The 14469-nt window shown below is 43.6% G+C and overlaps 1 protein-coding gene across 4 annotated transcripts in view; it reads right to left on the reverse strand.

Annotated features, from left to right (window-relative positions):
* The window catches only part of phc2b (polyhomeotic homolog 2b (Drosophila)), a 47627-nt gene continuing 33158 nt past the window's right edge, over positions 1–14469 (reverse strand). For all 4 annotated transcript variants that reach the window (XM_024427056.2, XM_024427055.2, XM_024427054.2 and 1 more), the window contains exons 8-15: positions 12905–13275; positions 12559–12742; positions 3482–3687; positions 2661–2793; positions 2402–2522; positions 2030–2150; positions 1621–1927; positions 1–1408 (exon numbers count right to left, since the gene is read on the reverse strand). In XM_024427056.2, the coding sequence (XP_024282824.2) occupies positions 1254–1408; positions 1621–1927; positions 2030–2150; positions 2402–2522; positions 2661–2793; positions 3482–3687; positions 12559–12742; positions 12905–13275 (1598 nt within the window). In that variant the 3' untranslated portion in view covers positions 1–1253. The remainder of the gene's footprint in view (positions 1409–1620; positions 1928–2029; positions 2151–2401; positions 2523–2660; positions 2794–3481; positions 3688–12558; positions 12743–12904; positions 13276–14469) is intronic.

Raw genomic sequence — 14469 nt, forward strand, 5'->3', positions numbered from 1 at the left:
TGACTATGCTGCAGATTTATCATTGAAAAATGTTGTGTAACAAATTCAGTACTTCGATAAATACAGGCATTTGACAAAGCATCATCTCAAACAATTAAAAACACAATTGACCATTCATCACATGACAAGCATACAATATTTTTTTTATAAAAACACTAAAAAGACACCTTCCCCAAGCCATGATATTTACATGTTTGCATATTTCAAAATACTTAACAATTTTTATATAAAACATTATGGATAACTTAAAAGCAAATACAAGCATGTAATTCCTTAAAGGTAGCTTTAGACTCATACAGATCTTGACAACTCACCAAACCAAATATTTGAATTTCAAACCCAATCAAGTAATGTTGGTTGTATTAATTTAAACTATGGAGAAGAGAACCAATCATTTTAAGTGCTAGTGGAATAAAAGAGGTATGATGGTGAACATCCACAGTGAGTTCATTGAGTTATGAATCTTTTCAGCCTTGTGGTCAACCCATAGATAGCATGGGTCAACCCTACAGTCATAGAAGACCTCACAGGATGTGAAATCTGACCCAGGAATAAATAAAAGGCATGGCATCTTGGTAAATCGCATTTGGAAAGAAGATCGTCTCTCTAAGCCCGTAAAATGTACAGAGAAAGTATCAATGTCACAAAGTAACAGCGTAAACTGCTCTGAGCACAGTGAAATGCCATGCAGTGTATAGTTTCTGATCATTATGAAATGGAGCTAAACTTCTGTTGTATAAGACTCAAACTGGTGACTGGCTATCATTTGTTCCCTGACAAACATACTGTACACGTACGGCTGTCAATAACATCAGATCAGCACCAAAATAAAACATACCACAATGATAATTAAAAATCACAATTATACTTCAGAAGAAAGTAATGCAGATATACCCACATTTTCACATCTTTTCCTACAAGCTCAAATATATCCTTGCAGTGCTTTTAGCACTATTTGTGCCATTACTCTAACGCAGTCAGTCCATTAAAGTATTTCCCTGGAAACTTCTCCTTGACAACCAATGGAATGACCAGTTGTCCACCTGTCTGTAGGCCATGGATAAATGTACCATGAAGGAGCCAATCCAAAGGTGGGATGAAAAATGGTAGTGCAGAGGTAAGGTAGTCATCAGTGCGATGGCGACATGTTTAATCTTGTCCCAGAGTATGACTCCTTCCCACCAAACACAGACTAACACGCACACAGACATACACAAATGCACACACATCAGCACCATATCAACCCATCATGGCTAAGAGTCTTTGAGCATGTTGATGCTTGCGTAGATCTTAAGTGCAGGTCCCAGTTTAATGTTCATGGCACTCATAAGGTGGTCCTCTTTCAGTAGGAGCATGGCCTGCCCGTCTATCTCCTGAGTGCGGAACTCATCTGCTATCTCCTGGCAGCCTAGGAACAAGCCACAGCGAACCCATTAAATAAATGATCTAACGTCAAAGGCAAGCATGAACACTGTCTACATAAGACAATCCACTGAGGAATTAATAAACGTTACTGATCCCCAGAGGGAAAATAAGCTTACTATCATCACATCATCATGCCTACAGAAGAATATAGTTATGATGTAGGCCTAAGCTAAATACTGTATTTATGAGACTTACCTGGAAGGGAGCGAATGAACTCGTATACTTCCTCCACATTCCACTTGGTGGGGTCGTTGGGCAGGAAGTGCTGAGTGAGGAGAGGCAGCTCTCGGCTCCGGGGGGACTCCTGGTCCGAGCCTCTCCCCGCCAGGAGTGACACCGCCTGGGGTGCTGGGGGCCCTGAGCTGGCTGCTGACAGGGGCGACGGAGGCCCCTCATAGCTGGACATGTCAGAGCAGGGGCTGGACTCTTCCTGGCTGGGTTGGGAGGGAATCGGGGAGGACACTGAACCCCCCTGGGTCTGCTGAGGCATAGGGGACAGCTTCTGAAACACAAAACCCATGAGTCAGCTCTGGTGTCACTGAGGGGAGCATGTTTGTTCACAGAGGAGCTGTGATGTCAGTGGAGAAGTAGGAGATTATTCTACCTGCTTCTTAGAATCGATACTTTGGTGGCCGCTGTTGTGTGACCTTCTGTGCCAGCGGTTGGATGTTTTGCTCCTTTCTGGATGGAAAAGGCCTATCCGCTTCCTGCAACCAACATTATACCTGTTCCACAACAAGGATAATAGTTATGTCCACTCCCATCCCACATCTCAAAGCAACACTACTGAGGAGCTCTGACCATGATGGATTTAACCCACTGAAAGGATCTAAAAATTCTACATCTATCTGCATTGCTTGCAGTTTGGGGTTTTTAGGCTGGGTTTCTGTATAAGCACTGTGACATCTGCTCTTTGTAAAAAGGGCTTTATGAATACATTTGATTGATTAGAAATGGTACCCCAAATGTGAATTACCTTTTTGCACACACCATGGAACAAAATCGTTTTGACCCCTTGAATTTGTAGGCAAAGTCCACCCAGCCACAGAATTCACAGCTCAGTTTGGGAGAATCTGAATCTTCTTGGTCTTTTAATTCTGTGGACAAATCAAAATAATTCCATGAAAGATCTACATCTCTTACATTGTTATGAAGCTGTAGCACTTAGAAAGTCCATAATTGTGTTGCTTGCCAAATAAGATGGCTTAAATCACTCCATACATGACATCCCTTACCTTGAGGGGTCAGCTCCTCTGTCTCAGAGTCTGTGGTGTTGGTGGGGTTACTAACAGGAGTCTTGTCGGGGTCAGAGGAGAGCTGCTCATGCAGCTTCTTTGGGCTGTCCATCATCACAGGCAACCGCTCAATCTGGGGAAGACAACATGTGATGGCTTAATGGCACTCTTTCCAAGCTATTTATTTTAATTTTTTAATTTGACCTTTATTTAACTAGGCAAGTCAGTTAAGAAAAACATCTTATTTTCAATGACGTCCTAGGAACAGTGGGTTAACTGCCTGCTCAGGGACAGAATGACAGATTTGTACCTTGTCAGCTCGGGGATTTGATCTTACAACTAGTCCAACGCTCTAACCACTAGGCTACCCTGCCACCCCTATGACAGCAATACAATGGCAAACTAACAATGCTGTGTCCATAAGCTATAATAAAGCCTGTGCAGCAAACATCCACTAGGAAACAGGGAGTTGTTAATTGATAAGTCAAATAGGCACAGTCACTCAAGTGTGTATCAACATTTTGCGCCCCACCTCTCTCAAAAATAACACTTAATTGTGGTCTTAACATCTGTGTGCCTTCTTTCACAGACATCTCTGTATGGAACAATATTTTGGACTACAGAAGGCTATTAGAATTTATGACCAAGGCAAACAATAGTAAGACATTGCCCTTTGTCATTGCTTAGCACAGAGAGTGATGTTGCATGATTGTTTGTGTTTGTTGCTATTAGGAATATGCCCCTGTGGGAAATCACTCTTGAGATAGTGGCATGTTGTTTACTCCTAGCTGCTAAGGAGTACCATGGGAGAAGGCACTTACAGGGAAGGGTTCAGCTCCCTCCTGGATGACAAAGCCCTCAATGACGTGGGTGAGGACCTGGGGCTTGACGATAGCCTGGGGTGGCTTGTTCTCCCCATTCTGTGGGATGCTCCCTGTCAGAGTGGGCGCCTCGTTCTCATTTCCCGAGGTCATGGCTGGAGGTGGAGTCCCAGGTGCAGCATTCACCCTGTTGGTAGTAGTGACTCCTGCCAATTACAAATTAAAAGGAGCAGATAACGCATTGCATCATTCAATGATGTGGCCCACATTTGTACTCAATGTTTCAGAATGTATTCATGTCACTTTAATTGAGCTACAATATTATTTCACGGTGTGTACTACTGTTGTCTTCTCTAGTCATTCAAGTACTAATGTAAATAATTATATTGATCATCCACCTGTCAAATCCTGTGTAAGGGGCCCACTTCCATTACCAAGCGTTTGTAATGTAACTCACATTTTCATCAGTAACTAATGCGTATCAGGATATCAAAATACGAAAACGGCGCAGTCGTTTTTGACGGGCCACCACAAAAATACTTATGGCTAACGTAATGAAGTAGTAACCTATGCATGAAAACAACAAACGCTTCCATGGCTGTTTGCAAAAATGTTAAAACCCTTAAAAGTACTGATAAAGTTCAACAACTGTTCCATTTCAAAAGGGAAATAAAAATTGGCTCACCTAAATTCTTCCTGCCGCTTCACTTGTGCTTTTATCCGATTCAATACACAAGCACGCGCTATGGCCTGCCTCTCTCTTTCAAAGCAATAACTGTACTACAAAGCACGCAATACAGAACAGAGACACTCGCTCGATCGAGCCCTGCACCAATGGTGAGAGGTGGGTAGAGCAGAATAATTAAATACTTCAAAAAAAGGTACCGCCCTCTTTTTCCTCCATAGACATGTACTCTGCACTTATACTAACAATTAGACACATGAAAATAAAAACACTTCACTTATGTTGACAGACACATTTCTGGTTCTTCTCACGTGAATAATCTCAGCCCTGCTAATTCACAGGGCTCACGTCTATCTGAGCAACTACTGACACACAGGAACCGCTCTTTAGTCTTTATACAAATGCAGGTCCTGTGACCCAATGTAGCATCAAATTCCACAATTGCAAACCAAAAGAAACCTTCATTCTCTTTATAAGGAAACATACTACAGGATACTGCACAAAATATGGTTTAAGTAAGCATAATAAATACCAGGAGCAGTTGGCTATATTCTGCAACATTGGGTTATGTTCAACCACACAGTAGGCTCTGAATGTGTTGCAATCTGGTCCAAGCAGAGAGCCAGAGGTCCTGCCTCTATTTTTAGACATCAAAGATGACTGTCTGTTTATTTTGAACCTCAGTGGCAAGCGGAGCACCTCGACTATGCATTCACACCCAAGCACTAGTCATAAAAAAAGAGCCTTGTGGCTTTACATATTTCACTTTTACAAGAACAGTAGCAATAAAAACGGAACCTTTTAATATGATCTGCATGTTCAGCATTTTGAATGAGCGAGAGTTTAAGACTACTACCATCATAAAACACATTTTCCATTTGACTAAAAGATTAAAGCACAATATTTTTGTCCATAACAAATTTGACATTTAACTCTCCCCGACAGGAACACCGTGTCCACTGCTCCTCAATGGTTCCATTGGGGATAACCAGACAAGATTCCTCATCCCTGACCAAAGCCACGAGCACAGCTGACAAACATTAAGAACAGATCTGCCTCCAAACCTGGTGCATAATTTATCAACAGTGTGTAAATGTCTTACTAAATTAGGGCATATGTGACCCGTTTCAGGAAACTAGGCGTATATCGCGGGTCACTACGTCACAGGAGAGCCGTTTGAACTTAAAAAATGTTTTTTCATCAAAAGGTGTTTTTTTTTGTGGCAGAATTGCCTTCTCGAACATGTGAACTTTCATGTGTCTTAATAACAAACGTGTATGCCATCTGTATATACACAAATAAGATTGTTAAATTACAAGCATAGTTGGTTTAGCAACAGAAAAAGCAGGAACCTTCCCGCTAGTCATGATTGGCTCAGAATGAGTGGGCTGGACATGCCGAGAGACGAGTTTGGATTGGTCTGCCATATAGCACGCGTCTGTCCATTTGAGCTGGTCAGTATGTCTAGGTAATCCTGTTTAACACAGCTTTTTTTTTTTATTCACCACATAGTAAAACTGCATAAGTGTTGCTCTCCACTTTATGGAGGACCAAGTTTTGAAATCAGTGGAATTTGAGTATGATAGCTAAGGAGATGGAGAAAACAACCGTCTCCTGATTACTTCTTCAAACTAAGGGCAACCATGGCATCCAACAGGAGACGCATCCATCCATGATATATACAGGTAAGATAGCTAGCTACATTTTCAGATATTACACATTTCTAATTTTGACAGAAAGTGGTTTCATTTCAAGTTAGTGTACTATTAGCTAGCTAACGTTAGCTGGCTGGCTCGCTAACTAACATTACCTGTATGATCTTATTATTCATATCGCAGAACCATTTGCTTGGCCTGTTATAGCCTAATGTTAGCTAGCTAACATTGAACCTGGTTGGTTAGCTACCTGCAGATTCATGCAGGGTAGTAATGTCATGAGTTGTGATTATGGTTCATTGTTTAGCTAGCTTGCCACTATGCAAGTAACCATTTCGGTGTGTTCCATTTCAGAGCAATCTTGTGTGCCACAGCATAGAATAACTGGTGAATTTACAAACACTCAACACCCGTTGAATATGACCGGTGTCAGTAAATGTTGGCAGAAAAAGCGTAATTCAATTGTTGCAAGAAGCACAGTCACTGACGCTCCGGATAACATGAAAACAACTTAACCAGCTCTACCAGGTTGAGTAAAATGGTCTGAGTATTGGTGGGGGCTAAAACTTAAAAGGGTGTGAATGACGCTGAATGGGTGTAGACAAAAGAAGAGCTCTCCAGTAGGTACCAACACGTTCAAGGCCATTTTCTCAAAAGTGAAGTTACAGGTTTATCAACTTTCAAATTTTGCTACATAAGACAGAATCAAGGCGGTCGGTTACATGTCTAGATTCTAGATAGCTTGCAAAGTTCTGTCATACTTTCCAGAGTTATGCCCAAACAGGTCGAGCTTCTAATGTTTAAAATGAATCTCTCCAGAAATAAATCTCTCACTGTTCCCGCCTTTAATAGACCCCCCTCAGCTCCCAGCTGTGCCCTGGACACCATATGTGAATTGATTGCCCCCCAATCCATCTTCAGAGTTCGTTCTGTTAGGTGACAAACTGGGATATGCTTAATACCCCAGCAGTCCTACAATCTAAGCTAGATGTCCTCAATCTGACACAAATTATCAAGGAAACCACCAGGTACAACCCTAAATCCGTAAACATGGGCACCCTCATAGATATTATCCTGACCAACTCACCCTCCAAATACACCTCTGCTGTTTTCAATCAGGATCTCAGCGATCACTGCCTCATTGCCTGCATCCGCTATGGGTCCGCGGTCAAACGACCACCTCTCATCACTGTCAAACGCTCCCTAAAACACTTCTGCGAGCAGGCATTTCTAATCGACCTGGCCCAGGTATCCTGGAAGGATAATGACCTCACCCCGTCAGTCGAGGATGCCTGGTCGTTCATTAAAAGTAATTTCCTCACCATTTTAAATAAGCATGCCCCTTTCAAAAAATGTAAAACTAAGAAGAGATATAGCCCTTGGTTCACTCCAGACCTGACTGCCCTTGACCAGCACAAAAACATCCTGTGGTGGACTGCAATGGCATCAAATAGTCCCCGCAATATGCAACTGTTCAGGGAAGTCAGGAACCGATACACACAGTCAGTCAGGAAAGCAAAGGCTAGCTTTTCAAACAGAAATTTGCATCCTGTAGTTCTAACCCAAAAACGTTTTGGGACACTAAAGTCAATGGAGAACAAGAGCACCTCCTCCCAGCTGCCCACTGCACTGAGCTAGGTGACACAGTCATTACGATAAATCCATGATAATCAAAACACTTCAATAAGCATTTCTCTACAGCTGGCCACGCTTTCCTCATGACTACCCCAACCAACAGCTCCGCACCCCTCGCAGCTACTTGCCCGAGCCTCCCCAGCTCCCCTTCACCCAAATCCAGATAGCAGATGTTCTGAAAGAGCTGCAAAACCTGGACCCGTACAAATCAGCTGGGCTAGACAATCTGGACCCTCTTTTTCTAAAATTATCTGCCGCCATTGTTGCAACCCCTATTACCAGTCTGTTCAACCTCTTTCGTTTTGTCCGAGATCCCTAAATATTGGAAAGCTGCAGCGGTCATCACTGTCTTCAAAGGGGGTGACACTCTAGACCCAAACTGTTACAGACCTATATCCATCCTGCCCTGCCTTTCTAAAGTCGTTGAAAGCCAAAGTTAATAAACAGATCACTGACCATTTTGAATCCCGCCGGCTTTTTCTTCCAGTTCTCTGCTGCCTATGACTGGAACAAATTGCAAAAATCGCTGAAGCAGGAGACTTACATTTCCCTCACTAATTTTAAACATCAGCCATCTGAGCAGCTAACCGATCGCTGCAGCTGTACATAGTCCATCTGTAAATATCCCACCCAATCTACCTACCTCATCCCCATTGTTTTTATTTACTTCGCTGCTCTTTTGCACACCAGTATTACTACTTACACACCATCATCTGCTCATCTATCACTTCAGTGTTAATTGTAATTACTTTGCTACTATAGCCTATTTATTGCCTTACCTCATGCCATCTGCACACACTGTATATAGACTTTATTTTTTTTCTATTGTGTTATCGACTGTACGCTTGTTTATTCCATGTGTAACTGGGTTGTTGTTTCTGTCGCACTGCTTTGCTTTATCTTGGCCAGGTCGCAGTTGTAAATGAGAACTTGTTCTCAACTAGCTTACCGGGTTAAATAAAGGTTAAATAAAAAATTCCATGTGTTATTTAATTGTTTTGATGTCTTCACTATTATTATACAATGTAGAATGAGTAGGTGTCCAAAGTTTTGACTGGTACTGTATACATATTTTTTCAGTCGTGAACAAGCGCTACAACCCCGGCTGGAAAACTCCCTCCATTCCCCTTTTATGGTAACAAAAATGCCCTCATTTGCTGTATGATTCGGAAATGTTGGAACTGGGCCATGTCAGTTTCTAAAAGAAAGTACAAAGGCAAATTTGATCACATTTCTGTAGAGGTGTGGGCAGAATGTTTACAGGGACTTTTTCTGACTAAAAATGCCTGTTGCTTATACAGCGAGTCCAAAACAAACACTGGCTGAGCATTACGCAAGATTGTCTATTTGAACAATTTGAAAGTAGACTAAATGCTACAGCCCACACTTCTATGCAAAATTCAAATTATGGTTCAATATTTTGTGAAATCAACAGTTTTATCTCCTGTCTTGGTATAGACTCTGAGTTTAAATAGGAGAGCTACATCACAGCCTACCACACAGCAATACAGTAGCCTACCCATACCATCAAATATTTTAAATAGGCTACCAGTCTATTTACATGTCACCCTCTGGTCATCCTGGGATCGGTCGGACAGTGAGCTATTTGAGCGTGAGGTACTGGTGGCATACCTAAGGACGTGAGGGTTTATGTTTCTCCTGTTTGGTGTGTGCCCAGTGTAAGGCTCCTAGGCACCTGCCCAGAGGTAAGCTACACCACTTACCCGTTCCACAGTGGCCTTGGTCGTACCTGTCGGTAGATTTTCTGACTGATCTGCCACCCTCACAGGAAACACCGTGATTCTGGTCATTGTGGATCGTTTCTCGAAGTCCTGTCGTCTCCTCCCTCTACCCGGTCTCCCTACGGCCCTACAGACTGCGGAGGCCTTGTTTACACACGTCTTCCGGCACTACAGGGTGCCTGAGGATAAAGTGTCTGATCAAGGTCCCCAGTTCACGTCTAGGGTCTGGAAAGCATTCATGGAACATCTGGGGGTCTTGATCAGCCTTACTTCAGGGTTTCACCCCGAGAGTAATGGGCAGGTGGAGAGAGCGAACCAGGATGTGGGCAGGATTCTGCGGTCCTATTGCCAGGACCGGCCGGGGGAGTGGGCGGTGTTCATGTCCTGAGCCGAGATGGCACAGAACTCGCTTCGCCACTCCTCCACTAACCTCTCTCTTCCACTGCATACTGGGGTAACAGCCGGTTCTGGCGCCTTGGCATCAGAGTCAGATCGAGGTTCCTGTGGTGGACGACTGGTTCAGGTGCGTGGAGGAGATATGGGAAGCTGTCCGTGTTCACCTTCAGCAGGCCGTGACGCCTGCTGAAACCTGCCCCTCCGCCTGCCCTGCCGGAAGCTGGGTCCGTGTTTTGTGGGGCCATTTAAAGTCCTGAGGAGAGTGAACAAGGTTTGTTATAGGTTATAGCTTCCAACCAATTACCGTATTAACCCCTCGTTCCATGTGTCTCTCCTCAGGCTCTCCTCAGGCTGGCCCGCTCCAAGAGTCTGAGGTGCGGGAGCTTTCTCTGCCCCCTCTAGACATCGGGGGGGGGGGCGGCGTACTCCGTCCGTTCCATACTGGATTTGCGGCGTCGGGCGAGGGGCCTTCAGGATCTCGTGGAGTGGGAGGGGGTACGGTCCAGAGGAGAGGTGCTGGGTTCCGGGCGAGAACGTGTTGGACCCTTCAATGCTGCAGGAGTTCCACCGTCTTCGCCCGGATCGCCCTGCGCCTCGCCCTCCGGGTCGTCCCCGAGGCTGGTGTCGACGTGCTGCTGGAGCTGCATGTCAAGGGGGGGGGGGGGTACTGTCACAACTTCTGCCAAAGTTGGTCCCTCTCCTTGTTCGGGCGGCGTTTGGAGTCACCGACCTTCTAGCCATCGCTGACACACTTTTCATTTTCCATTGGTTTTGTCTTGTCTTCCATCACACCTGGTTCCAATTCCATCAATTACATGTTGTGTATTTAACCCTCTGTTCCCCCTCATGTCCTTGTCGGTAATTGTTTCTTGTCGTGCTTATGCACGGTATGCTGGTATTTACCGGGTTTTGTTTGACCCATTTATTGTATTGTTCTGTTAACCTGTCTAGGACTGAACCCTTCGCCAACAGCCAATGAAATTGCAGGGCACCAAATACAAATCAACAGAAATTTCATAAATCAAATTTCTCAAACATACAAGTATTAGGCACCATTTTAAAGATACAATTCTCATTAGTCCAGCCACAGTGTCTGATTTTTAAAATGCTTTACAGAGAAAGCTACACAAACAATTATGTTAGGTCACCACCAAGCCACAGAAAAACCCAGCCATTTTTCCAGCCAAAGAGAGGAGTCACAAAAAGCACAAATAGAGATAAAAATGAATCACTAACCTTTGATGATCTTGTTTGATAAAGTGCATATTTATATCAAAAAATCTAATTTTAAAATTGGCGTGTTACGTTCAGTAGTTCTAAAACATGCGGTAATTGTGCAGAAAGCCACATGAGTTCACAGAAATACTCATTATAAATGTTTTTGAAAATTCAAGTGTTATGCATGGAACTTTAGATACACTTCTCCTTAATGCAACCGCTGTGTCAGATTTCAAAAACACTTTACGGAAAAAGCATAATCTGAGTACGGCTCTCAGAGCCCAAACCAGCCAAAAGAAATATCTGCCATGTTGCGCAGTCAACATTAGTCAAAAATAGCATTATAAATATTCACTTACCTTTGATGATCATCGGAATGCACTCCCAGGAACCGCAGTTCCACCATAAATGTTTGTTTTGTTCGATAATGTCCATAATTTATATACAAATAGCTTCTTTTGTTACGGCGTTTGGTAAACAAATCCAAACGCTTGTTCAGGTCCAGTCGGATGAAAAGTTCAAAAAGTTATATTACAGGTCGAAGAAACATGTCAAACTATGCATAGAATCAATCTCTAGGATGTTTTTATCATAAATGTTCAATAATGTTCCAACCGGACAATTTCATTGTCTGTAGAAAAGCAACGGAACGAGAGGTACCTCTCATGTGAATGCGTGACTGAGAACGAGGCTGCTGCCAGACCCCTTAGTCAAACAGCTCTCATTTGCTCCCACCTCACAGTAGAAGCCTGAAACAATGTTCTAAAGACGGTTGACATCTAGTGGAAGCCTTAGGAAGTGCAAAATAACCCATATGTGTATATGTATTCGATAGGGGCTGAGTTCAAAAACTACAAACCTCAGATTTCCCACTTCCTGTTTGGGTTTTTGCCTGCCATATGAGTTCTGTTATACTCACAGACATCATTCAAATAGTTTTAGAAACTTCAGAGTGTTTTCTATCCAATACTAATATGCATATATTAGCATCTGGAACTGAGTAGGAGGCAGTTCACTCTGGGCACGCTATTCATCCAAAAGTGAAAATGCTGCCCCCTATCCCAAAGACGTTAACGGTGGTTTACGCATATTAAACGACACCGTTGTAAATCAGTTTTCGCTCTCCTGCGCCTGACTTCTCTGACGCCAGTACGCACCTCACGACATCTATTGAATGAGCGATGGATAAATGGTAGGCTAATAATTGTTGTGTAGCGGGAATAAACCAGTCATGTTAGAAAATATTATTATGCCTATAAAATAAAAGTCAAAGAACCATATTAGGTTGTATACTGCTATGTGATCTCCTTGCCAACATCAAATGCATCGGTTTTATCATTACGTTTCAAAAGTCTTTATTAGCCTACCATTATAATTCCTGTGCATCAAACAAAAATTTCCCCAGAAGAACAATATTTTCTTGCAATAGAATTGATCAACCACTAGAAGTTGTGCATACGCATTGGTCTGCATGTGAGATACGCACACTTTCCCGTCAGGTTCCAAATGGATAAATACCAACCTGCGAGTCTTTCTTGTGCACACACCTTTGATAAATTAGGCCCCTAGAGAGCAGTACATGGCAGAGTGGCTTATGTTTGATCTGGCTTTCCAAAGTTGTAATTGGTTGTAAATATGATATGACAACAATAGACCACCCCCAGTCCTGCCTCTAGGCAATAGAACTAAGAGATGGGGTGATACAAGCTTGTTAACATGAATCATTAAAACCAAATGTCCTGCTACCTTGTGGTTGGCTGATGGGTGTGACTGGGTCAGTCTTTGGCTGCTCTGTTGGCTTGGTGGCTTGTGGTGGAGACTGGGCAGATGGGGTACACTGCTGCTGCACTCTGGTAGTTGGGCAGCGCTCTCTGACCACCAATGACGTGGGCTTGTCCTGCCCTTTACTGTCCTGGACTAATCGGGAAGCCTGAGTACGTAATAGAATATAGAGAGAAGGGAGAGAGAGTTTAGTGAAACATATTTGACTAATGACAAGAGATTATTGATATACTTTAGGCTTACTGGCACATTGTTACAGAGTAATCCTCTCCCCTTTCCATAATTCTTGTTGTGACTGCTGTGTACTAACCTGTGAGGGCGCTGGTTGTATCTGGAGGTTAATGGCTGTGAGTTGTACTGGCTGGGCTTTGGCTTGGCTCAGGTTGGAGTGGAGAGCATGTGGGCTGATGGTGGAGTGAAAGATGGTTGCCTGCTGACTGGGTGTAGTGGGTTGGTGGTGAGAGGTGGGTTTCGGCAGCACAGGGATAGGGCCTGGCTGGCTGGGGGAATGGGGGACCAGAGAGGTAGTCTGCAGGTGTGGCTGGATGGAGGCAGTTTGCAGTAGCTGGCCCTGGGTCCTCTGGGAAGCCTGGGTCCTCTGGGAAGCCTGGGTCTGCTGGATCACAAACTGCTGCTGTTTGTGCTGCTGGACCAGGGAGTGGGGCTGGATCTGGGTGTATGCTGGAACAAGAATCGAGGATTAAGATACATTTAAAAAAATCTTAAAGTCAGTACATGTACACAAAAGGAAAAATCGACTCTTCCCACAAAAGAAAAACCCTGAATAGTGGACCTCTAAAAAGGAATTAATTTATTTGCTATTGTTGTCAAAAGACCTTGTTGAAAAGCACAAGGCAGACTTGCCTTAAACCATTGTTGAGGTTTTGACCAGCCATTACTCACTAATGTCTCCAAAGGGTCTGTCATCACCTGACAGGGCTTCTGCTGACAAAATGACAACCTGAGGACTTAACTTCCCAGAACCCAGGGACACAACTCATCATTCATGTATTGTACTGTCGTTCAGTGAAATGGGCTCTACACAGCAACAGCCAGAGTAGCCAAACATATGCAGGAGGAAAGCCAGAGGGAAATAAGAAGAAGCCAATGCTCCATGACATGCTGTATGTAGTCATCTGTGAGTCAATCCCCCAAGCCTTCAGTTGCCCAAACACTCCCAAACAACTCTCCCAAGGAAACAATGAGGTTGGATCTGGCCCTCATCATTACTGTAAGGGAGGGTTCTCATGAATCATCTCTCCTAGGAGCTGTTAACCTGTTTATCTCAGGTGTAAGCCCTAGGGCCTTACAGTAGCTTCACTCAGATGATCTTAGTAAACTAACAGTGTCTGAGGAGTCTAACATTAACCTTCGTGGATCTCTTTTGATTATGAAGGATTGATGCCAAAGATATTAGGGTTCCTCCCTGCCCCCCTTTTTTAGTATATTTTGTGTGGGATAGGCTCCATCTGGTATGAATGTTTCTCTGTTTCGCGGTAACCACAGTCTACCCTGCTGTGAAAATAGAGACGTTTCCATCCGGCAGAGTTGCATGTCATTAGTCATTTATACCACAGGATCTTCTGGAAAGTGCTTGATTTTCACGTGGCAAAACTCTATGAAACCCACAGCATGTGGTTAGCTATAGTTTCACTAAGTACAGGGTGAAGACTGACATCTCTCAGAAAGTAGCATGATAAAAGCCTTTGACGGATACTCTCAATTACATGATAACATAGTAAAGGTCTACCTACCACCCAGCCCTCACTAAGGATAAATGGAAAAGAGGCTGTATAATAACGGCTATCAATTCAGCATATAGGCCTAGCACTTGTGTGAACAGATGAGTGGATTTCCGAACGACTGCACACCGGA

The sequence above is a fragment of the Oncorhynchus tshawytscha genome, linkage group LG07 (genome assembly GCF_018296145.1).
Source record: "Oncorhynchus tshawytscha isolate Ot180627B linkage group LG07, Otsh_v2.0, whole genome shotgun sequence".
Classification (NCBI taxonomy): domain Eukaryota; kingdom Metazoa; phylum Chordata; class Actinopteri; order Salmoniformes; family Salmonidae; genus Oncorhynchus; species Oncorhynchus tshawytscha.